General features: G+C 61.2%; 1 protein-coding gene across 2 annotated transcripts; it reads left to right on the top strand.

The window, feature by feature from the left end:
- Nucleotides 1–208: 208 nt before the first annotated feature.
- Nucleotides 209–22,856, top strand: HIC2 (HIC ZBTB transcriptional repressor 2). Of its 2 annotated transcripts, none has more exons than XM_032472118.1 (3): nucleotides 209–299; nucleotides 17,238–17,335; nucleotides 18,569–22,856. In XM_032472118.1, the coding sequence occupies exons 2-3, from the start codon at nucleotides 17,310–17,312 to the stop codon at nucleotides 20,379–20,381; spliced, it is 1,839 nt and encodes a 612-aa protein (XP_032328009.1). In that variant the 5' UTR covers nucleotides 209–299; nucleotides 17,238–17,309; the 3' UTR covers nucleotides 20,382–22,856. The 2 variants fall into 2 exon arrangements, with proteins under 2 accessions (XP_032328009.1, XP_032328010.1); XM_032472119.1 differs by lacking the exon at nucleotides 209–299 and adding an exon at nucleotides 13,149–15,211.
- Nucleotides 22,857–23,405: the final 549 nt, after the last annotated feature.

Below are 23,405 nucleotides of genomic sequence, written 5' to 3'. Positions count from 1 at the left end.
GGCCACCCAGGCCCCGCCCCGGGCCCGCCCCGCTCAAACCCCGCCCGTGGCAGGCCCCGCCCCGCCGCTCGCCCATTCAGATGTGGGTCAGGGGTGAGCGGGCGGCGCCGACGTCACAAGCTTCCAAGATGGCGCCGGGCGGGCGGCTGTGAGCGGCGCTCGGGCGCGCGGGGCGGGGAGCCGAGCCGGGCCGGCGGCGGGCGGACGGGGCGGGCGCGGGCGGCGCGGGCGGCGCCGAGGACGAGGCCGCGGGAGGGCCGGCCGGCCGGCGGGCGAGCGCCGCCGCCGACGCACACGAGGTGAGGGGCGCGGGGCGCGGGGCGCGGGCGGCGGGCGCGCCCCCGGGAGAGGGGCGTGGGCGGGCGCGCGCTCGGCGACGTGGGGCTGCGCGCGTGGGAGGGGGCGGGACCCCCGGCCGCCAGCCGCCCGGCTTTGTGGTCTCGGGCCGGCGGGACGCGGGCTGCGGGGTCCGGGCACAAAGCCCCCGGCCGCGCGGGTTTGCGAGCGGGGGCGGCGGGCGCCGGCTCTTTGTGCCTTTTCATTAGCGGTCTAATCCGAGCAGCGTCGGGGCGCGGCGCTGCCTGACAGGCGGGCTCCCATTATGCGGGCGGCCCCGCGCCCGCCGCCGCCCCTCTTACGGCGTTTTGCCATTTCCACAACTGCGGCCCCGCTGCGTCCTCGTCCCTTCCCCAGCCCCCTCCCCGCAGGAGGACGACTGCGCGCGGGCAGGGGCAGGGGCTGGGGCAGGCCTGGAGGGGCTGCTCCCGCAGGGCCAGGCCCTGCGGCTGGTGGGTTCGCTGCCCAGCCCCCAGACCTCTTCTGTAGGCAGCCGCTTGGCAGGAAGAGAGATGGGCTTGGGGGAGGGGGTCGGCTGGCAGGGGGAGGGGGGCTGAAGGGCCCCAGCTTGTCACTCTCTGTTTATCTACCAAGATGGTTCATAGTCACACAGGCTTAGCTGGGGGGCGGGGGGAGGCGGAGATGCCTCTCCCTGGGGGGCAGTGACTTCTCGAGAGGAGGGAACACGGCCAGATAATGCTCCCAGCGGCCCCACCCAGAACTGCGCGGGTCCTCCTGGGGAAGGGAGCCCGGTGCTGACCCGGATGGGCCGGAATGGTTTTTGAAGTTATTTATCCGTTTTCTTCTATCCGTTCCACCTCCAGTGTCCTTTCTAGCAGGAGTTGCCAAGCACATCTGGAAAGCTGGATTCCTGGCCCCCCCTACCCCAGCAGGAGGGGTGTAGCCCAGAGAGGCCACCCCTCTGACATATGTGGGGGGGGGGAGGGGCAGAGCCTTGCCCGTAGGAATCCTGAGGCTTGTTGACTGATGTGCGGATTGCTCTGCCTCTTCGCGCTGGGGGGGGGGGGGTGTGCTGGCAGGTAGTGGAGGGGACTCCAGGGCTCCTAGACTGAACTTGGGCCTGTTCTCCAGGGACCCTGGCTGGAGGGATGTAGCTGGGTCACCCAAACCCAAGACCTTTGTGGAGCAAGCATTTATTGCTTCCTGGCTCCTGGCCTTACTTCTTCCCCTCCGTTCCCATCTGCCAGCGTCTGGACTCCCTGGGTCTTTCAGCAGACATTTTCAGGAGCACAGGCCATGTGGCCAGTCTGTAGCCCTGGCTCAAGGAGCTGGCGGACGCTCAGCAGAACAGGGTTGCTGGAGTGGTCTGAAAAAAAGCAGATGGGCCGGCCTCCAGAGACAAAGCTGTGTGGTGAGATTGCTGGTTTAGCCAGCTCTTAGCACCAAGGGTCACGGTGGGGTGGTGGTGGATGCAAGACTGATACTTGGGGGCTGCGCTGAGTCCTTTGGCTGGAGAGTAGGTTGCCCTGCCTGTAAGTGAACTTTCTCGCCTGTGTGGTTGAGCTTATGAAAATCTCTAGGTCCTGTGGGCAGGCAGTAGCTTCACAAGGCTGGAAGGGGGCAGCCCACCTGCCTGCCTGCCTTGGGGTCAGAGCTCCCAGGTTGGTCAGCTTTCCTTTGCTCCTGGCTTCCTGCAGGCCCGTTTTGGGGAGTTGCCGAAGGCCTGTTGCCCAACTCTGGCCACTTGCCTGGAGTGCCGATGTGCGCCCAGGATTCCTCCCTGCAGTGTTTTCCTGCCAGTTGTTGGGACTTGCAGATTAGTCACTCAGTTTTTACAAGCAATTCCTGAAAAGAAAAATCTCCCTCTGGTTGCTGGCTCTGCGTAGAGGAAGAGGCAGCCCGAGGGAGCCAGGCCTTTAATTAAAGCAAAACCGAAATGATTGCTGTAGTTGCTGAAAAGAGAGGAGGAGGCGCTGGTGGGCGGAGGCGATGTGCCCTGTCCTGCAGCGAGGTGCCTGCCGGGGACAGGTAGACACCGTCCCGTCCTTTCTGCCTGGCCTTGGCCAGTGGCCCAGCCTTCTCCACAAGCTGCAGTCCTGGATTAATCCTCACGTAGTGTTTTCTTTCCATAGATCAGATTTCTCATTTTGTTAATAAGCACAGCCTCCGATCCACTTGAAGTCAGCTGTCGTGGACTTGGAGCAACAGGGTTTTGCATTATTGAGCTGACAGGCCTGCTGCCTTCCCGGAGCTCTGGTCTGGGGGTGGGGTTGGGGTGACGGCAGCTAGCCCCTGGAGAAGGGCTGGCAGGGCAGTCCTGGAGAGTTGAAAAGTGGGGAAGGAATAAAGTTCAGTTTACCCAGGGGACCTGCTGCCCTGCCCTTTTGCTTGGCCTGTTGGCCTGGAGCAGTCAGCCCCACCCCACAGCTTGCCTGCCTGGCCCCCTGGGGCTGAGGGCCAGTGCCCACCCCCACCTGATCACTGGAGGGCGGGGCTCTGGATCCTGGCTGTGTCTGCAGAGAAGAAACCACAAACCTGGTTCCTCCGTGTCCTGGCCCTTGGAGCCTCCTTGGACTGTGGAGGGACTGCTGGAGTGGGGTGAGAGGGGCTGTACCCAGTCAGAAGGTCGAGCACGACACTGTTTACTCTCTGTGTGACCTTGGACAGTGATTGACTCTGAGACTTAGTGTCCCCATTTCTAAAGTGGGAACAGATCTGGAGTTTACATTCACGTATCGCTGCCTTCCAGAGCTCAGCCTAGGGCAGACAGACAAGCAAACAGACGATTGTGAGATGGGGTGATAGGACTGGCACCGTGCCACGTGGAGTGTGGAGGGCATGGGGTAGTGGCAGGCCCGGAGGGAGGGGCCGGCTCTGGGCTGCAGGATGCCTGCTGAGTCCAGGTCAGCGGCCAGAGCGGGGTTTAACCGGGAGGACACTGAGTTTTGTAAAGGCAGTGGCGGTGTGAGTATGGCTGGGGAGACGGGTAGGAGGGCAGCAGCAGGAGCCTGCGGACGCAGACACAGGAGCATCCACTGTGTGCCAGGCACCTGGGAGGCGACTTCACAAACTTTTAATTGACTCGACAAAAATGTGTTGAGAAGAAAAGCAGCGCCCAGCTCTCGTGGCTAGACTCTGCCCTCTGGTGCTCACAGACTTGCCAAGCGGTCGCCCAGGAGTTAGGGGGATTGGTGAGTTTTCTGTCAGGTGAGACTTGGTAGGTTAAGTCATGTCCTGGGGCTGCAAGTCCATGGCTGGTCGGGCTGGGGCTGGTGGGGGACAACGCTTCTGACTCCGGAGCGTAAGAAGGCTCGTGTGGCTTGGAGTCTGGAGAGGGCTCCCTCAGGGTAGGGTAGGGGCCTCCCAGCCAGCCGGGCCAGTTTGACTCTGCCTGGCAGCCAGTTTGACTCTGCCTGGCAGCGCAGGGCTGCGCTTCCTGCTGGGAGGGGCCTTGCCCTGAGGGTTAGGGACCTGGGCTGGGGGAGGCTCTTAGAGGGATGGCAGGCCCGGGAGCCCAGTTTGAGCTGGGAGTGGCCAAGCCGGAAAAGCAGGTGGGGGCGGGGGGATGGTGAGTGGGCCCCCAGTGAGCTTGATAAGGAAAGGAAAGCCAGGAGCTGACTCCAAGCCCCACCGCAGTCCAGGAGGGAAGGGCTGGGGCCAGGGTGGCTCTGCTGAGGGAGCGCCACCTGGGAGGGTGTGGCTGGACTGAGTAGGGAGACTCTGAGAAACTGCCTGGCCCAGCCAGAAAGGGGCTCAGATCCCCTCCTCTGGCTGTCCCTTGAGTGGAGGGGTGGGGGAGTGTGGCCTTGGGGTTCGAGCAGGTCATCTGTCAAGGGCCTTGCTGCTGCTGCCTGTGCAGCACAGAGTGGGGCCTGTTTCCTGTTTGGGAAGCCACCTCCTCTGAGCACATGGGGGTGGGTGAGGAGGGAGGGCGTATGGAGAGGCAGGTGGCTGGGTCTCTGGTCTCCTGCGGTGCCCTGCCAGCTCTCCCCTTCCTGTCCATGAGAACTCCAAGGGCCCCTACGGAAGGGCAGGGTTGGGGCTTGGCTGGCGTTGGGGGTGCTTCTAGGTGGGGAGTTGGCCTCTTGAGGAGAGGGAGGGGCCGCTGGCTCTGGCAGGGGTGTGGCCACTGTGCACACTGTCCCCAGTGGTCAGGGCTGCTGCCATGGTCTCAGGCTTCTTTCCCAGCAGCGCCTGTGGGTGGGTGGGTGAGTGGGTGGGATTTCTCAGGTGAGTGGAGGAGGGGCTGTTCCAGTGCCTTGGGAACAGTACCCCCATAAGCACAGGTGGATGGAGGTGCTGCTCCCATTGCCATGCTGGGGTCTCAGCCCCTTGGCCTCTTCATCAGCTTGGTTATAGGCCTTTTGAAGGGTAGGACTACCCCAGGGCCTTTCCACTTCCCTCACCTGTGCTGCTTTGGGAGCCAGTCAGCTCTTGGTGAGTTCTTGTTCTCAGGATGAATGAGAAGGGAGAGAGAAAGGTTGATAGCTGGGAGACTGGGGCCTGGGGCTTCAGTGGCCTGCCTCACGTGGACACAGGGATCTTCTCCTGTGATGAGCACGGGCTACATGCTGACCTCCTAATGTGCTGTTCCCATGCTGCCTGGCGAAGGCTGTCTGATGGTGCCCTGGTTCTCAGCTCTGCACAGCTGGGTCACCTGCAGTGGAGGAGCCCAGACCCGCCCAGCCCATCTCTGGGATGGGCCCAGGCATCCATGGTTCCCAACGCTTTTGAAATGAGTCCATTGTGCAGGCAAGTTTGAGAATCATTGCTTTAACAGGAGCTAAATCTTCATTGATGGCAGAGTCAAGGAGGTGATGATTCCACGTAGACTGCAGGGGTGGTCCCAGACTGCTGCCCTACCGTGGCCCAGCCGCATTGGATTTACAGAGGAAGCCCGCCGATTCTCCATTTGCTACCAGGGTCTGGGAGAAGCTTCAGGTGCAGAGGGGGCTCCCCCTTTTCATGGTCCCCAGGGTCAGTGGAGGGACCTCAGCCCTAAGGGGGCGTCTCCTAGGAGGTGCTGCCTTGACCCCAGGACACTTGGTCCTGCTTGGCCTTCAGAGACTGCCTGCCCTGCTCTCTTGGTTGAATTCTTGGGCCCTGGTTGGCCTCTGTGTGCTCTGGTGCAGTGACCTTGGAGTTCCTGGTGGCTCCCTAACAAACCCACTGTGGTCACAGCAGGGGACCCCTGAGACCTGGGTCCAGTCCCTTCTGTTTTCTTTGACTTCAAAGTGCCTCAAGGGAGAGAGAGATTGGTCCTGAGGCTAGTTTCCTGGGCTGTTATCTGGACAGATGTGCGAGGGGGCCATTCATGAGGGCCTAGGAGGCAGAGTGGGAGGGGGCGTGAGGGGCACAGGAGGCAGAGCTTCAGGCCAGGTCTGGGTAGCCCGGCCTCCTTTGTTGGGATGAAATAGCGAGCGGGCTGTTCTGAGGGCTGACAGGACCTGCCTGCCTGCTCTGGGCAGCTCACCGCTCCGGGAAAGTGGTGAGGTCTGAAACGGGCCTGGTTGCTGTCCTGGGTGGGAGGCGCTGCCCTTTAGAGGAGGGAGCAGCCTGGCCTGGGCAGGGGAGGAGCTGGGACTGAGATTGGTCTTGGCTGGGTGGTCAGGGGCTGTCAGGGTGTCCCCTGTGGGCTCGTTTTCAGCCCTGTGCACATCTTGGTAGATGGATCCGCGGGTTCTACCTCCAGTGAGTGGATTCCTGCCTCTTCACTTGGCCTCTCCTGGGACCTCATGCCCTCCCCTTTGGTAGAAAGGGGGCTGAGGTTTTTCTCTGGTAGCTTGTAGCTTGGCCTAGAAACCAGGGGGAAGATGCTTCCCACGGAGTCGCTGATGGGATGCTGGGAACATGGTGGCAGAAGAGGGGGACAGACGCATGCAGCCCTGAGCGTTTTCTCAGTCCGCGCTGTACAGGCAGCTGGGAGAGGTTAGTACTCGGCCCGGAGTCAGGTGGTGGTGGAGAGGTTCTGGGAGCAGGACACGCACAGCGGGATACGGCTATGGGCTCCTTCTGCTGAGCAGTGCTCGCGCTGGAGGGCAGCGAGGTTTTCGCTTCGAGTGGGGTTGCAGGCAGCTGCGTGGGACAGAGCCAGGGAGTCCAGTTCTGAAGTGGAGTGTGGTCCCTTGTCCTGGACGCAGGGCAAAGAGAACTCTTCAGGCCACCCTCCTCCGTCCAGCCCCAGCTCTTCCCTCTGCCCCGTGGAAACCTCCAGGAGAGCCGTGTGGGGGAGGGACGTAGTCCGAGAGCTCAGAAAGGGCCCCTGTCCTCTTGGGCGCCACATGATGTGGGCAAAGGAGAGGTGCTGGTGTGGCGGCATACATGGGGCCTCCCTCTGGGCATGTGGGGCTGTGTCTTGGTGGGCGGCCATGAGGGGAGGGCCCTGGGTAACCACCACCCGCAGGTGCCTTTCCCCACTGCCAGGGGGCTAGGCTGCTGGCTGAGGTCGCCCCGGTGGCTGTGGTCGGTGAACCTGAGCCCCAGAGGGGTGCGGGCCAGGGGACAGCATAGTTTCCAAAGTTCCACATTCCATGCGTGTTGACGCTGATGAGGGCGCCAGGGCTGGCCTTGCGCCTTGGGCGGTCGGGGGTTTGACTGCGCGCCCCTGGCAGGTGGGCAGGTGGGTAGGCGGCTTGCTCACCTTCCTGTAGACCCCTCCCCACTTCCCCATCTCCCACTCTGCACACCTCTGCCGGCTGAGCACCGAGGTCCCACAGCCGGCAGGGGCACCTTGGGCTCTGCGGTTAGCAGGCCTTGGAGGCCCCACAGGGTTTCTGCCCGCCCTGCCTCCAAGGGGACTTGCTGAGGCCATCTGAAGTGGCGATTCCTCTTATTTGTTTGATGTTCGTTACTCGGGTTTGGCAGGGGGCCCCTCGCCTGAGATTTCTGCATTTGGTGAGCAACTGTGATTTTGTGGACCGAGAACTCTGGTGTCAGGCCAGTTCCTCCACGTGCCAGACCTTACCTCTCCACGCCTCATTTTCTGTGCCTGTAAAAGGGGTTGGTGTTTGAGATAATGGCTGTCAGCCCTTCTCAGGGTGGTTTGCAGACCCCTTGGGGTCCTCAGGACTCTTCAAAAAACTTGGAAGTTGCTGGCCTTTGTTCCTGGGTAGACCCTTACACCATCAGTGCCATGCTGTGGTGGGTGGCACTGCCCGAGGTGCCCATCACTGGAGCGGCATTCTCCAGCCTCGGCGTTGGGGCCAGGACCACTGGTTTTCGTCACGCATGTCCTGGGGGCTGGACAGATGATCGGGCGGTGACTCTCATCCTCAGAGGACACATCTTTGGCATTCTCTGTGCCGAGCTGGGGGCATGGGCATGACGTCATCTCCAGGAAGAGCAAGCTGCTCTTTCTCGTGGAATGTTTGTTTCACCTGAATGAGTAGCTGACAGGCCGGTGGTTGCTCAGCCTCGGAGAATCTGTTAGACCTTTTCTCAGACCAACAAAGTGAGCCTGGCTGCCTGAAGGAAGACAGCTGACAGTGTTTGTTGGCAGTGATAGAGCCAGCAAACGGGGAAGGGGAACATTTTGGAAAGGTCTGGAAAGCTCCTTTTCTTCTCTGTGAGCCTGACTTAAAGACTTCTTCTGATACAGTCAGTGGGTTTTTGGATTTTTTAGTGTTGTACAATGAAGTCTGACAACATTTGGAAGATATGATTGCCTCAGTGAACCCGTATTTTCCGAATGACCAGTACTCGATGTTGCAAAATCCTGGGTGAGTGCAGGGCAGAACGGTGGTTTTGTGTAACCAGGTATGGGTTAGTCACCGATACAACTTCAGATTCTACGTTGCAACCTTCAAGAAACTGCCACTTGTTGAGTTTAAGTGTAATATTAAGGCAGAACAGCTGTCTTTATCTGAAAAGGTTAAAACACTCCTTTCTTCTGTCTGTGTATGGTTGGATTTCTTTGTAGATTTCAGTCAAAACCTAACAGACTGAGTGCAGGGCCAGCTGAGAATCCAGTCACTTCTATTAAGCCAGACGTTAAAGACATTTGCAAAAATGTGAAGCAGTGCCACACTTCTCACTGATTTTTTTTTCTTTTGAAATAGTTTTTTCCCCCATGAAAATATCATTTATGTTAGCATAAAATGGGTTTATTATTGACATTTTAAGTCAAATATTTTTAAATGATCAGTTTTTTTTTTAACACAGTAAATAGAACAGTAACATACAAGTCACAAGTCACGTAAGAGTCCTTTGGGGGTGTCCTTCCTAATTTTCAAGAACATGGACAGGAGTTTTGGAACCAGGGACAAGGGCCAGCCAGGCAGCTTCCACACCTGGACTCATGGATTACTTCACCCTTCCCCCCACTGCCCTTCCCTGCCGTCACTTGCTCACCTTGTAGACGTGCACGAGGGCCTGCTGCATGGCTAGAGCGGCTGTGGGGCTGGTGGGACTCAGGGTTGCTGACCTGGGGAGCCCATTGGCAAGGGATGACCAGGAGGGGAGGTGTTGGAAGGAGGCAACTGGGTGGCCGGTGCTGACATGCGGGTGGGGGTGCAGGGCGGCTTCGCCGAGGAGGGGACCCTCGGGCGTGACTGGAGGTGGCCAGGCCCTCCGGGAAGCCCTCCCACCCCGCAGACCAGGCCAGGGTGTGGGCTTTATCCAGGTAGTGGGAGTCCATTGAAAGCTTTGAGCAGGGGAGTGACTCGATGGGATCGCTGTTTGAGAAAGATAACTGGGTTGATTGGACTCCGAATTGGAGGGGGCAGGGGCTGCAGGGGGGAGAAGTGTGCTAGACTTTGGTGTTTTGTCCAGAGTGGCTATAACACAGCCCTTCTCCTCCAGTCCTGGAGAGGGTTCCTGGGACTTCCTCCTGAGGGTGGGGCTCCCGCCTTCCCCGTACAGAGGTTCTGGCTTGTGTTGCTCTCGGTTTGGGCTGAGGGATGTTTTCTGGGCATGTCCTGTGGGACTGGCCCCCCTCAAGCCCTCATTCACACATTGTTGCCAGCCCTTTGGGCGGTCTCGTGAGCCAGGCGATGGGAGCGGGGCTCGGCCCCTCTTTGGATCTCGAAGGCCTGTGTGTCCCTCTCCCGTCTCCCACCAGGCACACTGGCTCCTCCTAGATCTGAGACTGTGCCACATGTGAGTTACAGCGCACACCTGTAGGCGTAAATAGTGGGGGACACACCCAGGTAAGAAACAGCCCCCGTGCCTTGGGTGTCCCCCTGATGCTCTGCTGCTCCCAGGCTCCCTCCTGAGGTCACTGCTCACCTGTATCTCGGATTAATTGTTCCCTAGCTTGTGCGGTGTCCTCGTGTTTGTCTGGGTTCTTGACAGTGGGTTTGTTCTCTGTACACGGAGCTGGGTGCTAATCGCTCTTTTGAGACTCACCTGAGTGCTGGGTGTCGCTGTGGTCTCTGTGCCTCTGTCCCCACTTGGAGTGTTCCAAGGTAGCCCTGTCCCACAGTCATCACAGGGCCCACCTGAGAGCATTTGGGGTGTTGGGTTTTGCTGCCACCTCAGAAGCCCAGTTTTCACCCCCAGCTCTGCTTCTCTGGGCAGAGAAGGGCCTGTTTATTTTTCTGTTCCTAAACCCTGTTCTTTAATGCCAAGTAGCCCTTCCAGCACCCCGGAGACTCCATCTTAGGAAACTGTGAGCACTTGTTCTTCAAGCCCTAGGGGCCCTTCTGCTCCCTTCTCTTTCAGAGTGCCAGGCCTCTCCTCTATCACACCCATCACGTCACCTGCTGGGCAGGTGAGACCTCTTCTCTGTAAGTGCAGGACCTGGGGGCGTTGGAGGCCCACGGCCACAGGTGGTAACGTTTTCATAGCAGTTTCCTAATTTTATCCTTAAAGATGCGTCTTAAAAAGCTCTGGTGGATGCCCAAGGTGTCTCTACATGGGTTTGTTGGTTTGTTTTCCCCCATTTTGGACTAAACCTGACCCTTGATCTCTGGCTTTAGCACCTTGAGCCCTTGGCTGGAGGCCCTGGGGTTGGGGGCTGGTCCTCCACACAGGGCAGGGGATCCCTTCCTGCTGCCTGGCAGCTTCCTTTGACTCCAGTCCCTCAGGGCCTCATCCGATTTCTTCCTGGCCTCCTGCCTCTAGTGCGCCCGTTGCTCCTGCTCGGGCCCCTGTTGGCAGCCCTGTGCCATCAATGTGCACTGTGTGCACATTGCCTGCCCAGCTTCCGGCTTCCTCTCCTCTCCTGGGCATGCTCGTCAGGACCTGAGGAGCCCCTTCCCTCTTCTCTGGAAGTGTCAGCCTGGGCACTGGGATAATTAAAAATGTCATTGGGTTGTTGCTGCCTTTGGGTGGCAGCCACCACTTGCCCCTAATAAGAGAACTTAAGGTGGTCTCTGGGTTTCCTGTGGGCTCCCAGCTGGTCTGTCGAGTTCCCTCTTCTGCGGCAGACACTCCCCCCTGTCCTGTCGGCATCCGCTTCTTGTCCTGGGACGCTCGTGATTAGCCGGGGTTCAGGTCTGCTTGCTAATGAGGACCAGGACAGGCCCTGCCACCCCTCCCTGGAGGTGCCTTTGCCCTAAGAAGCAGTTGTGCATGACAGCCCCACAGACTCTTCCCAAGTGGACATGCATCGAGCATCCAGCACAAGAAATCTAACTCCGGGAGCCCCTCAAGGGGCCTTGGGCCCCCACCTCACACCCCAGCCCCTGCTTTCCACCTGGGCCGGAACCACCTGCCTTGTCCCGTTTGGGTCTGGCCACTCTGCTCAGCAGCCCGCTGGAACTTGTCCGTATGTGGAAGTGACCATGGACACTGCTGACAGGCAGCTCCTCCTGCCCCGAAGAGGCAGAGTCGCGAGGTTCAGCCCAGGCGCAGGGTGGAGCCCTGCACCAGCGGCCACTCTGCTCCGGGGAGTGGGCCCCAGGGTCTGCATGTTTTCAGTCTTGGTCTTGTTTAAAATCTGACCTTTCTTTTTCCTGCCCAGAAGATACTCTTTTTTTGTCCTTGATGAGCTAGTTAAAGCCATCCTTGCTGTCTGGCACCAGGTTTGGGGGTGTCTGTTTTTACAGCTCTCCCATAGCACGCGCCTCAGCCCTATTCTGCCGTGGGCAGGGCCACAGCTCTTTTAGCCTCGGGCTTCCTGCCACCCTGACAGCGATGTGGGTGGACGGGTCTTTTCTCGGGGGAGGGACCCATCTGCACTGAGGTGGTTCTTCTTGCTTTTCCGTTATGAAATGTCTTGAATGGAGTGGCGATGATGGAGTTTGGTAGCCCTTACTGGGCGTAAGAGACTGTCAGCTTCTGGGATTGGCTTTGAAGTTGTGATGTTGGCTTCTCAGTCCTGGAGCCGTGGGCTGGGCAGCTGCACCTCTGTGACTCCTGAGAGGTGACAGGGCAGGTAAGGGGTGGCTCCAGCCCAACTGGCTGCCCAGAATTTCCACCTGTTCACCACTGTTGCTGCTTCTCCTCCCTCCCTCCAGTCCTCTGCCTGCTGCCTGAGGCCACCGATGCCCGTGGTGTTTATTAGTCACTCTCAGCTCATTTACTGGAGACATGTCTGTCCTTTTGGGGCCGACTCCTTCCTCTTGACCCACATCGGCTGAGCATCTGCCCTTGCAGAGTGGTGGGCTTTCCGGGTGGTAGAAAGCTGTACCTGCCCCAGCGCATGCCAGACTCCAGTGTGCGTGCAGGGCCCTCGGGGTTAAAGAGGTCTGGAGTGAGACCAGAGTGTCTGCGTGTCTCTTGAAACCCCTGGGCCATGCCTGACAAGCAGCAGGACAAGTAGGACGTGGGGCGGGGGTGCAGGGCACCTGTCACCCCCTCGGAGAGTAGCTCCTGGGTGTCCCTTGCTCCTTCCTGAGAGGGAGTACGTGTTGCCCCTGCCCTGTTGGCCAACCTGCCCGCCATCCTCCACAGGCCCGCCTGCCTCCAGGCTCTGGCTCTTTCGCTGCCTTTTATCAGGAGCTCGGCCCCTCCCTGGGGGGGTATGGGTGCATAGAAATGAGTACAGTTTTCGTAATAATAGTAATCGTGGTCATTCCTCTTTGAACAGCACTTACCTGCTGCTTCCCGGTAGCACTTCTGGTTTCACCCGGCCCGCGCTCCTGGCCAGATGGGGCCAGGCTAGGGGCCTCCCAACGGGCTCCCCCACACCCTCCTTCCAGCCAGCTGGCCAGTTGTGCCTGTGCCAGTGGGGGAAACCAGCTGCAGGTCCCCTGGGTCCCGCCTCCCTTGTTGACTCCCAGTGGGAGTGGCAGGTGGGTTGCAGGCCTGATCACAGGGACCAGCATGCAGGGCTCCTCTGGAAAAGCAGGCTTTGCCAGGCCTCCCTATGCCTCTAAGATGGGCGTGCGTGTGTGGGAAGGTGGGGCAGCGGGGATTTTAGGATGGACTCAGGGAGGTTGGGCTATGGTGGACGCCATCTCCCTCACTGCTCGAGTGAGCTGGTGGGGGCAGCAGGGCTGGCCTGAGGGGTAGGGAAGGAAGCCGGGCCTGGCCCCCATCCCCGTGTCACCAGCACGCTGATGGAGCCCGGGTGTTTATTTCGTGAAAGTCACGTCAAGAGGGCTGGGCTCCTGGCATCCGTGGAGCCTGTTGCTTTCCAGGAGGATGGTCTGGGAGGAGAGCCAGGAGCTGCTGGCCGGCGTCCAGGTCTGGGCAGGATTACACGGCTGGGCTTGCCCAGAGTCCCGCTCACCACCAGCCGTGCCTGGAGGGGCAGGCTGGAGAGGTCACAGGAGCAGCGGGCGCAGCCTGGGTCCCCCAAGCAGGCTGTGGGTCAGGGACCCCACTGTCTCCTCTAGCCAGAAGCTTCTGCTGCTGCCAGGTGGTGGTGAGGAGCTGGGCAGGCCTGACGTCCTCACGCAAAGCTGGGGAGAATGTAGCTGGGCAGGGTGGGGCCCTGCTGGGACGGACAGGCGGGCAGGAGTGGGAGGGGAGGTGAGGGTGGAGGCGCCTCTGCCCCTGGAGGAGGTGCTGGTGTCCATCCCCAGGGTAGGAAAGTTGGCTCTGGAGTCAGGCTTTGAGTCTTTGCTCTGCCACCTGTTTGTTCCTGTGACCTTGGGCAAGTTGCTTAACCCCCCAAACCTTGTGGTCTTATCTGATGTGGAGATAACACCGCAGTCTTCCCCACAGGCAGGATGCCATCTCAGACTGGTGCAGGGCGAGGCCAGACCCTGGGGAGGGACGAACTTCCTAGGCTGGTGGCTGGGTTGGGGGCGGGGCCTGAGGCTCTTTTGGATTCTGGGCTGCTTGGACTTTCCAGGTCTCTGCCCTCCAGCCGCCCCCCTGCAGCCTGCAAGAGGCAGGGTGCGCACCTGTTGGGGCCATATCTGGAGCACCAGGTGGCCACAGTGTGGGTTGTCTGGGACCAAGACTGGGGGCCAGTGGCCAGCGTGTGTGTCTAGGGCCCTCTCCGGCAGGTGTGCATAAGCCCCTGGGGGCATGGAGGCTGCCTGGTGTCCTTGTGCCTCCCCCAGGCGGTGGAGCCCTGCGTGGGGGATGGGCAGCCCCAACTCTCAGCTGGAAGGTTGTGTGTCACTCTGTGACTTCTGGCTAGGTGTCCTGGAGCCGGGAGGTAGTTACGGAGAAAGAACAGCCAGCTGTTGGCAGCTTTGGGGTGGGCCCTGTGGGAGCTTCTCCTGGGATGGGACGCAGCATGACTCCAGGCTCCTGTGGAAGGTGTGTTCTGGGGAGTGAGGGGGCCACAGCAGGGGGGTGGCGGTAGAGTGTTCTTGGAGACAGAGACGTGGGCAAAGAGGCCTGCCCAGAGAGAGATTGGGCCCTTTTCCCCACCCTCACCCCTCTCTCTGGGACCCTTTGTCCTGGCTGGGTGCGGGCTGGTGGAAGTTTCCTGAAATTGGGAGGCGTGTGCAGGGGTGGGTGTCTGGGACAGCTCCTGTCAGACCAGGGTAGGTGTCGTTCTCCTGGGCTTCCTGCTTGATCAGGGTGCTTTCATCTGAAGACCTCCTCTCTCTGCCTTCTGCCCTTTGGTGCTGGCAAGGGGGCTCCCCACCAGCCCCTGAGGCCACATGGAACCCCCCCAGGCAGGTGAACCACAGGGGTGCTGTCCCCGCCTCTGCTGTCCTCACGGGCCTCCTGGCTGGTGTGTGTTTGAGGGGTGGGTACAAGGAGGGTGGACGGGAAGGGCGTCCTTGGCCCAGGTGGTGCTGCCTGCAGGAGGAGCCAAGAGATCCCAGATAGCTACTCTGCCCTCAGGAGCCACCTCCCAGGTCTCCGGCCCTGGGTGGGCTGGAAGCCAGCAGTGGGGAGGGCCTTCCTGCTTTGTAGGGCAGTGTGGGACGTGGGGGAGTGGAGGCAGAGGCTCCCTGTTCCAGCCAAGGCAGGAGGTGCTCTGTCCTGGCTCTTGGAGCGTGGAACACACTGGAGGTGTGGGGCCGCGGCTGGGTGCGCCAGGTTTATGAGCATGGGTGTGTCTGTTCTTTCTGGCTTTTTGCTGGGGGGCTTTTTTCCCACTTGAGGGAAATATGACATGGTACCTGAACTCAAGTGGTCCCTTGACTGGTGAACATGTCCATGTCAGCCCAGAGTCCCACCGGGATGTAGAGCCACCCTCACCCCAGGATGTCCCCGGCCCCTCTCCCCGGCCAGCTGGCTTTGTTTCTCCCCCACATTGGCTCTGCCCATTTCAGAACCTGACCATGCGGTCTGTATCCTTGGCTAAGGTGTCCCTTCTTGGAGTGATGAATTTGAGGTTCATCCATGTTTGTTGTATCAGTTCTCTTTTTGTTTTTTTAGGATTTAAAGTAAAATGTACTTAAAAGTTTTTGAATATTACAGAAATGAACTTACAGAGACCTCATTTAGCAATTGGGTGTGTGGCCCAAGGAATTTCTTTCCTCACAACAGCACTGCAGCAGAGGGGCGGTGGCCCTCCTGGGCATGGGGAGCAGAGGTGGGGCTTGGAGGGCAGCAAAGGAAATGGGGACTCAGCGGGGACCCGTCCCAGCTCACCGTGTGACAGCCCTTTGGATAGGTGAGTGCTGGCCATTGTGTAAATACGGACCCAGGGAGGTGGCCCAGATCTTTGTGTCCACAGGAGGGCAGAGCTGCTCCCCACCTCGTATTCAGCCCTGTGGGGACAGCTGCCCACTCTCCCGTGAAGGGCCAGATCCCGGCCTTCAAAGAGTGCCTGGCTGACTGCCCTGCTGCCCTGACCCTGGGCATCCTGGAGTTGCACTCCAGCGGGCAGCAGAGCTGCACTGGGCTTGGGATACTGGGGGCTGCTAGGTGTGTTGCCTGGGCCTCCTGTCAGGGGTTGCTGGGGGCCAGAGCCGGGCCAGAGAGCAGCCTCATTCCAGCCCATGGTGGGCCCTGCCAGGGCTGGGCATCAGCCCAGTACCCAGTGGGCACTGTGCTACCAGTCTGCTGGGCTAGCCCCCCAGCTGTGTTTTTAGTTAATCCCTCCCCAGCTGTGGTAGGCGCTTGCTGTGGTGATAAGGCGGAGGTCTCTGAGAGGGAAGGAGCAGGCCTCTGAAGGGGCCCTGGCCCTCACCTGCGATGAGGTTGCATCCTTGGGTACAGACCTGGTGGCAGCCCTGCCCACACTTGGCCAGGCCTGGGGCTGTTGGCGGGTCTGCGGCCGGAGGTGCTCTCCCAGCAGGCAGTGCTGTGCAATCCCCCACAATGGATGGTGCAGAGAGGCCTGCTGGGCCTTGTCCTGCTGAGCCTCCCCCCGGGGTGGGGGGTCGGGCTCAGGGGGAGACACCTGGTCAGTCACCCGGCTCTTCCCAGGCTGGACTGATCGGGCCGGTCTGCCTGATCTCTCTGACCGGGACCAGGAACTCCTAGGTACAGGTCTCGCACGTGCTGAGGCAGGGCCACTGGGCAGGTGGACGCTCTGCCAGTGGGGCTGGGGTTGTTCTGGGATTCAGTGCGGCATCCGGTGTGGCCTCCCATCCCCTCTTCCAGTCTGCTCTCACCAGTACTGGGGTGGTCTCTGTCCCTCATCCCAAGGCTGGGCTTGGCTCTGTCCTGCCTGCCGTCTCTGGCCTCTCTTGGTTGTGAGGGGCCGTGAAATGTGGACTCTCCCAGTGTGCTGGACCCACAAAGCTCGTTCTGCTGCCCTCTGGGCCCACTGTGCCCCCTCCCCCCGGCCACCCCTGTGAGAGGGAGCTGTGCGAGGGCCAGAGACAGCTGGCAGGCTGGAGCTGAGGCCTCCCGGCCACCCCGCACCCCGGGTCTGGTCACATTCCTGAGGGACCTGCTGAGCCTCCCTGGCCCTGCGGGCGGGGGAAGGGCGGGCAGGGATGGGCTCCAGGCTTCTGCAGGTCTCCTCCCCCACCCCTGGCTTCCTTCCAGTGGAGTCCAGGCCTGCCTGAGTGGGGGGCAAGTGGGGGGCCTGGAGCCCATGCCGCAGGACCCCTCCCGCAGGGCCTGAAGGCCTGGGGTGCATGGGGAGCCCACCCGCACCTGGCGGCAGCTGCCAGCAGCCTTGGCGGGCTGGTATTGAAAGGGCGAGCCTGCAAAAGCCATGTGGTCAGGCTGGGCAGGACAGGAGGGGGCTGGGCCCTCTGGGCAGGGAGGGGGCCTGAGCAGCCGGGAGGGAAGGGAAGGAGGCAGGAGAGTCAGAAGCGGTTGAGACTGGTTCTTATAAATAGCCCGCTGCACCAGTGCCTCCAATTTTGACCTTTTGTTATGTAAATGTAGCCAGCCTGGGAAGGGCTGCCCAGGCCTCCTGCCACCACGCCTGCTGCCAGGAATTGAGTGCCTGCCACTAGCTCCCCCAGATCTAAGTGACCCTTGGAGTATCCTAAGTCTTTTTTGGGGGGGGTGTACCCTGCTCCTCAGGCCTGTGTTCTCCTGCCATCACCCTACCTGTGGGCGCTGGCCACTGTCTCCTGCCCAGCTGTCCCCGGCGTTCCAATTGGGTAGACCCCTAGACCTTCCTGGGGATGACGGCTTCCAGGCCCCCTAGGCACCCTCTCCCTCGCCGCCCCTCCTGCCTTCTGCCCCCCGACTGCTGCCTGTCTGTGTAACCGTGTCCATCTTCTCCCCTCCAGGTGACCAGGCATTGATGCACCCCCAGGGAGGCCACGCACTCAAGGAGGCCACCCCCGCTGGCTGCTGCTCACATGGTTTCTGGGCCCCTGGCACTCCGGTAGGCCCTGGTGGGGAGCTGGCAGGGTGGGGAGGTGTTGGGGAGACGGCGGAGGGATGGCGGCTGCCCCTTCTTCTGGGGACTCTCTGGGCCGCCCGCTGCTCTGGGCTTGCGTCCTGGCTTGCAGTCCTTTGTGTACGGGCAGTGCTGGGCAGCCTGGAGGGGGCCGGGACTTGGGGAGGAGGGGCTGCTGTGGGCTCACAGGCTCCCAAATGATGGGACCTCCTGCCCTCTGCCTGTCCCAGTGCCAGGATGGGAGCACCAGCCATCCTGGGTGCTGGCCAAGCTGACACTGCAGTTCCCTGGGGCTGGGTATTCCTGCCTTTGTCCCTGCCTGGCTAGGGGGAAGGGAGTGGCGGAGGGCTGGTTCCCCTGGGACCTGGGCTCCAGCTTCTGAGCCCCCGATGAGCAACTTCACACGGCAGCTGGCACTTGCTGCCTCCTGATGCCAGGCCCTGAGTGCTGGCCCACATGGCTTCACAGTGTGCTCGAAGCCTTCCTTGTGGTGCCCATGCTTGTGAGAGTTTGCCTCTGTCTCTGCAAACAAGGCTAGGGGCAGCCTTTGTGTCACAGGAAGGTGTGTGGGGGGCGCAGCTCCTCCAGGCTCTGCCCCAGAGAGTTGGGACCTCAGGTTGGGGAGGCTCCGAGCTGTCATTTCCTTTCAGAGCTTGGGTCCTGAGTGGAAGGACATGAGGTTGCTTATTGGCTTCACAGCATTGCCTGTGGGAGGGCACCTGCTCCCAGAGACCCCCGTGCCCACTGCCACACAGCCACCCACAGGGTTCCCGTGGAGGCCGGGGGCCTCTGCGTGTTTATTACTCAGTGACATCAGTTAGCATCTTTGCCAGTCAGGCAAGTTTCCCAGGCTCAGACAGCACTGCCCTCAGGAAGGCCCTGGGCCCAGCAGTGCTAGAGTTTGGCTAGGAAAGTGCTCAGTGCCTGGGGAGTCGAGGCCTCGTGGGATGGGGGCACGGGTGGGGGCGGGCTGCAGAGTCACAAGGTAGCACCTTGGGCTGTGAAGCTAAGTTCAAATCCCCGTTTGCCTGGCACCAAGGACGTTCATTGTCCCCTGCTTGCATTCTCATGTCCTGTAGAAGGGTGATGCTGCCCCCCTTGTGGGCGTCGTGGGTGGTGTGATTTCCCTGCTCAGGCGCTTGGCCCCAGGAGGTGGCCAGGGCCAGGTTGGCGCAGAGGGTCCCCATCTAATGCATGTGTGCCTGTTCCTGCCCACAGGTGGTGCGTGTGGGCGGGGCGTGGGGACATGGGGCCCGACATGGAGCTGCCCAGCCACTCAAAGCAGCTCCTGCTGCAGCTAAACCAGCAGAGGACGAAGGGCTTCCTGTGTGACGTCATCATCATGGTGGAGAACTCCATCTTCCGGGCCCACAAGAATGTCCTGGCTGCTAGCAGCATCTACTTCAAGTCCCTGGTGCTGCACGACAACCTCATCAACCTGGACACGGACATGGTCAGCTCCACGGTATTCCAGCAGATCCTGGATTTCATCTACACGGGCAAGCTGCTGCCCAGCGACCAGCCGGCCGAGCCCAACTTCAGCACGCTCCTCACCGCCGCCAGCTACCTCCAGCTGCCCGAGTTGGCGGCCCTGTGCCGGCGCAAACTCAAGAGGGCCGGCAAACCCTTTGGCTCGGGGCGGGGTGGGGCCGGCCTGGGGCGACCCCCTCGCAGCCAGCGGCTGTCTGCGGCCTCCGTCATCCAGGCCCGGTACCCAGGGCTCGTGGATGGGCGTAAGGGGGCCCACACCCCTCAGGAGCTCCCCCAGGCCAAAGGCTCAGATGATGAGCTCTTCTTGAGTGGCTGCAACCAGGAGAGTGTGCACGGCCTGGGCCGGCCAGTCTGTCCGGCCACCGGGGAGGCCGGCCTGGGTGGCTGCAGCACCAATGGGAGCAGTGGGGGCTGCGAGCAGGAGCTGGGCCTGGACTTGTCCAAAAAGAGCCCTCCCCTGCCCCCCGCCACCCCCGGGCCCCCCCTCACCCCAGATGACCCAGCTCAGCTGAGCGACAGTCAGCACGGCTCGCCCCTCTCAGCCTCTGCTCCTCCCGCCGCCAACAGTGCCTCTTATGCCGAGCCGGGGGGCGCCCCCAATGAGCCCATGGATCTGGAGGGGGCTGAGGACAACCACCTAAGCCTGCTGGAGGGGCCCGGCGGGCAGCCCCGCAAGAGCCTCCGGCACTCGGCCCGCAAGAAGGAGTGGGGCAAGAAGGAGCCCCTGGCGGCCTCCCCTTTTGAGCGGCGGGAGGCGGGGCCCAAGGGTCCCTGCCCTGGGGAGGAGGCTGAAGGGCCAGGGGACAGGGTCCCCAACGGCATCCTGGCGGGCGTGGCGGCGGGCAGCGGGCCCTATGGGGAGCCCCCATACCCCTGCAAGGAGGAGGAGGAGAATGGCAAGGACGGGAGCGAGGACAGTGGGCAGAGTGGCAGCGAGGGGGGCGGCGGCCGTGCGGGCGCGCACTACGTGTTTCGGCAGGAGGGCTACGAGACGGTGTCCTACGGGGACAACCTGTACGTGTGCATCCCTTGCGCCAAGGGCTTCCCCAGCTCCGAGCAGCTCAACGCCCACGTGGAGACGCACACGGAGGAGGAGCTCTTCATCAAGGAGGAGGGTGCATACGAGACGGGTAGCGCAGGCGCTGAGGAGGAGGCCGAGGACCTGTCGGCACCCAGTGCGGCCTATGCAGCCGAGCCCCGGCCCTTCAAGTGCTCTGTCTGCGAGAAGACCTACAAGGACCCGGCCACACTGCGGCAGCACGAGAAGACGCATTGGCTGACGCGGCCCTTTCCCTGCAACATCTGTGGCAAGATGTTCACACAGCGCGGCACCATGACGCGCCACATGCGCAGCCACCTGGGTCTGAAACCCTTTGCCTGCGACGAGTGCGGCATGCGCTTCACCCGCCAGTACCGCCTGACCGAGCACATGCGCGTGCACTCGGGCGAGAAGCCCTATGAGTGCCAGCTCTGCGGAGGCAAGTTCACACAGCAGCGCAACCTCATCAGCCACCTGCGCATGCACACCTCCCCCTCCTAGAAGCCAAAGACCCGCCTCGGGAGCCTGGAAGGAAGGAGCGGAGGCCGGGCCAGCGGGAGGCCCAGGGCCCCGGGGCCGGCCAGCGCCCCACACCCAGAGCTTTAATCCACAGTCTGTACCAAGGGAAGAGAGGAGGGCAGCCAGTGCCCCAGCCCCGAGCCTGTGGCCACTGTGCCGTGCACTTCCCATCCCGCCTGGCCCAGCATTCCGATCGGCTCCCTGTGGGGGCTGCCACGGGGCCTGCAGTAGTGGGCCACGGGGGTCTCCTGGGGACCCAGCCCCGTTCTTGCAGGCTGGGTCGGAGCAGCGGGAGTGGGGGCCTCCCTCTGGGCTGCGGAAAGCAGGGCGGCTGCAGCCCAGGGCATCTGTGTGTGGCCACCCTGGTTCTGCAGGAAGCGGTGCTGGAAGGAGGGGACAGAGCCCTCCTTCCTCAAGCCAGGGGTCACCGCTCGCTGGCACCGGGACAGTCAGGGCCCCCACCGCCTACCTCTCCACAACTAAAGAGCCCTCTGGGCCCGTGTGGCTGTTATTCCTACTGATCTGTTCCTTTTTTCTTTCTGAATTTTGTTTTTTAAACCAAAACCAACAAGAGTTTATTTTTCCCCCGGCCCCTCGGGGCTGAGCCTGGGTCTGTGGACTGAATGTACTGGGCGGCCGCCCTGCCCGCCCTGCACGGCTGTGGCCGGGCGCCCACCCTCCAGGCCCCAGAAGCCCTTCTTGGCCAAAGGCTTCCCTGGGCCCCGAGCCCTGCCTCGGCCGCCTCAGGAGAGAGAGTGCTTTTCCCATAGTTCCCGAGAAATATTCTTTGTTTAGAGGTACTTGTTTTTTATTAAGAGAAAACCCCGTGGAACGTTTATGTGAATGTTTGAACTGGAAGGCCGGGGTTGCTGGGGGGCGGGGGGGCTGGACTTGGTGCCCAGGCGTTGGTACGCGTTTCCATTTCTCCGTGTGTGTGGTGTGCGCGGTGCGTGTGTTGCGTTTCCTTCCTTCCTTCCCCATCAAGGTGGAGAGACTTCTGACCTTTTGCTACCTCTTGAATTGGAGAGAACAGGACGCTGGTGACGGCCGCTGTGGCCGTGACACGTGTGTTTTCCTCCTGTCTGTGCGCACGCAGGGGAAGACGTGGTTGAACGAGTGGGCTCGGGCAGCCCTCCTGGGACCCCGCCTACAGGTCTGTCTCAGAAGCGGTGCCTGCGTCTCTGGGCACATGCAGCTAGCCGTCCACCCTGAGGGTGTGCTGAGTGTGCTGCTGAGAGTCAGGGAGCTCACCCATGCCTGATTGGCCCGAGTTGGAGGTGTGAGTGCTGCAGCCCCCTGGAGCCCCCCGCGCAGGGGCCAGGAGATGGTAGCCGCGTGGTGGGGAACCAGTCCCTTGCAGCTCCCTGCCAGGCCAGGGTGGGGCGAAGTGAGCCCCCCCCATCCTGTCCCCTGGGCCTGCGAGAGTGTGACCTCAGGAGAGCAGTGGCTCCTGCCCCTGCCAGGCCACTGCGGAAGGGCTGACCAGAGGGGTGTGTCCCGACACCCCGAGGATTGGAGGGGACCTGCCCTGCTTTGGCACCTCTGAGCAGTCCTGGCCCATGGTTTCTCTGGTGCGAGGTTGGCCCCACCCTCGCCCCTCACTTTGGGCTCCCTGCCAGCCTGAGACACCCCCCTGGGCCTGGAGCCCGCTCACAAGGCCAGACCAAGGTCGTGGGGTCGCTCGCCAGCTGGAACCACGGGGCTGGGCCAGCGCCTTTGTCTTCTTCGTTTTGCTTCGTACTTTTCTTTCTTTTCTTTTACTTTAAGTTCAGACCAAAAAATTCCGGAGTCACCCCTTCCCCTCCTCCACCCCTCCAGAGACCCTCCAGCTGAAACAGAGCCTGAGTTCAGGGACCCGAGTGGTGGGTGTGCCAGTGAGGGCGTGCGGGCCGCTCCTCTTCCAGCAAGTCAGGCCCCCTCCAGCCCCTCTGCTCTCCCGACCCCCCCCACTCCATCAGCACTTAAGCCACACGACAAAAGTCTGTAGCGGGAGCTGCACACACGCCGCAGGGCGTGGCTTCCAGCGAAGCAGGTGGTTCATGGCAGAGCTTCAGGGACTGGGCGCAGAGGCCCTCACTCGACCTTCGTGCGACATAGTATTGTACCCACCTGAGTATTGTATCGAGCCTTTTCTGTATTTTAACAAGAAAGCAAAACACTAGTTTCCTATTTAAGACTTTAAGGGTTTGTGGGGCGGGTGGGGTTAACACAACACTTGGTTTGGTTTTCTCTTTCCTTGATTTCACGTGGATGCGTGCGTGTGTGCGAGCGTGCGTGGAGATGTGTTAGAGCCCCACCAGGAAATTAGGCCGTTGGAGGCCCAGGGCGGCTTACAGTTCTCTGCTTTAGTCACTTAATTCCTGAATGTTTCGGAGAAACAGGAAACAGAGAAAATAGCAGATGTCATGTAGGAAAGAGGATAAACAAAAACAAAAAAAGGAAAAAAAAAAAAAAAAAGCTCATACCCAAATTCACAAAACGTATTTTTTAAACCAAAGCACATTTTGAATGCGTATGGAACCTCAGTGGGCTCAGAAAAAAAGATACTAATATATTTATCTCATTGTTTACATAAACTTGGACAGTTTCAGACCTCAGCAGCTGTAAGGCCAGTCCCAGTGAAACCCCACCTACTGCTGGAGGCCCTTCCGAGTCATCCCTGGATCAGCTCGTGGGCAGAGGGGCCCCCACGTTCGCCTGAGCCCTCCTCCCCAGTCCGGGCCTCTCCCAGCCCAGCTGGCACCAAAGAGCTTGGGTCTGTGCTGACCACCCCCCAGGCCTCCTGGCCAGACCGTGGTGGTCCTGGCCGGCTGGCTTGGTGAGGGTGGCTGTCAGCTCTGGCCCTAGGACCCAAGTCTGGGCTTGGGCCCTGGGATGGAGGTGCACCGCTGTCCTGCTCCTCTGCCCGAGACCCTCGGGTGGGTTGTGAGGGTCCCTCTCAAGCCAAAAAGCCAGGACCTTTGCACAGCTCCGTTGACTCCAGCGGGTCCCCACCCCCCGGGGACC

The sequence above is a fragment of the Camelus ferus genome, chromosome 32 (assembly GCF_009834535.1).
Source record: "Camelus ferus isolate YT-003-E chromosome 32, BCGSAC_Cfer_1.0, whole genome shotgun sequence".
NCBI classification, from domain to species: Eukaryota; Metazoa; Chordata; class Mammalia; order Artiodactyla; family Camelidae; genus Camelus; species Camelus ferus.
Note: the sequence above shows the minus strand (reverse complement) of the source record. Positions and strands in the feature narration are given on the sequence as shown.

Bases quoted from the DNA above. Each gene is read 5' to 3' on its own strand.
- HIC2 (XM_032472118.1), top strand. From the start codon at position 17,310: ATGGTTTCTGGGCCCCTGGCACTCCG. The intron at 17,336-18,568 runs GTAGGCCCTGGT...TCCTGCCCACAG, and splicing joins TCTGGGCCCCTGGCACTCCG to GTGGTGCGTGTGGGCGGGGC.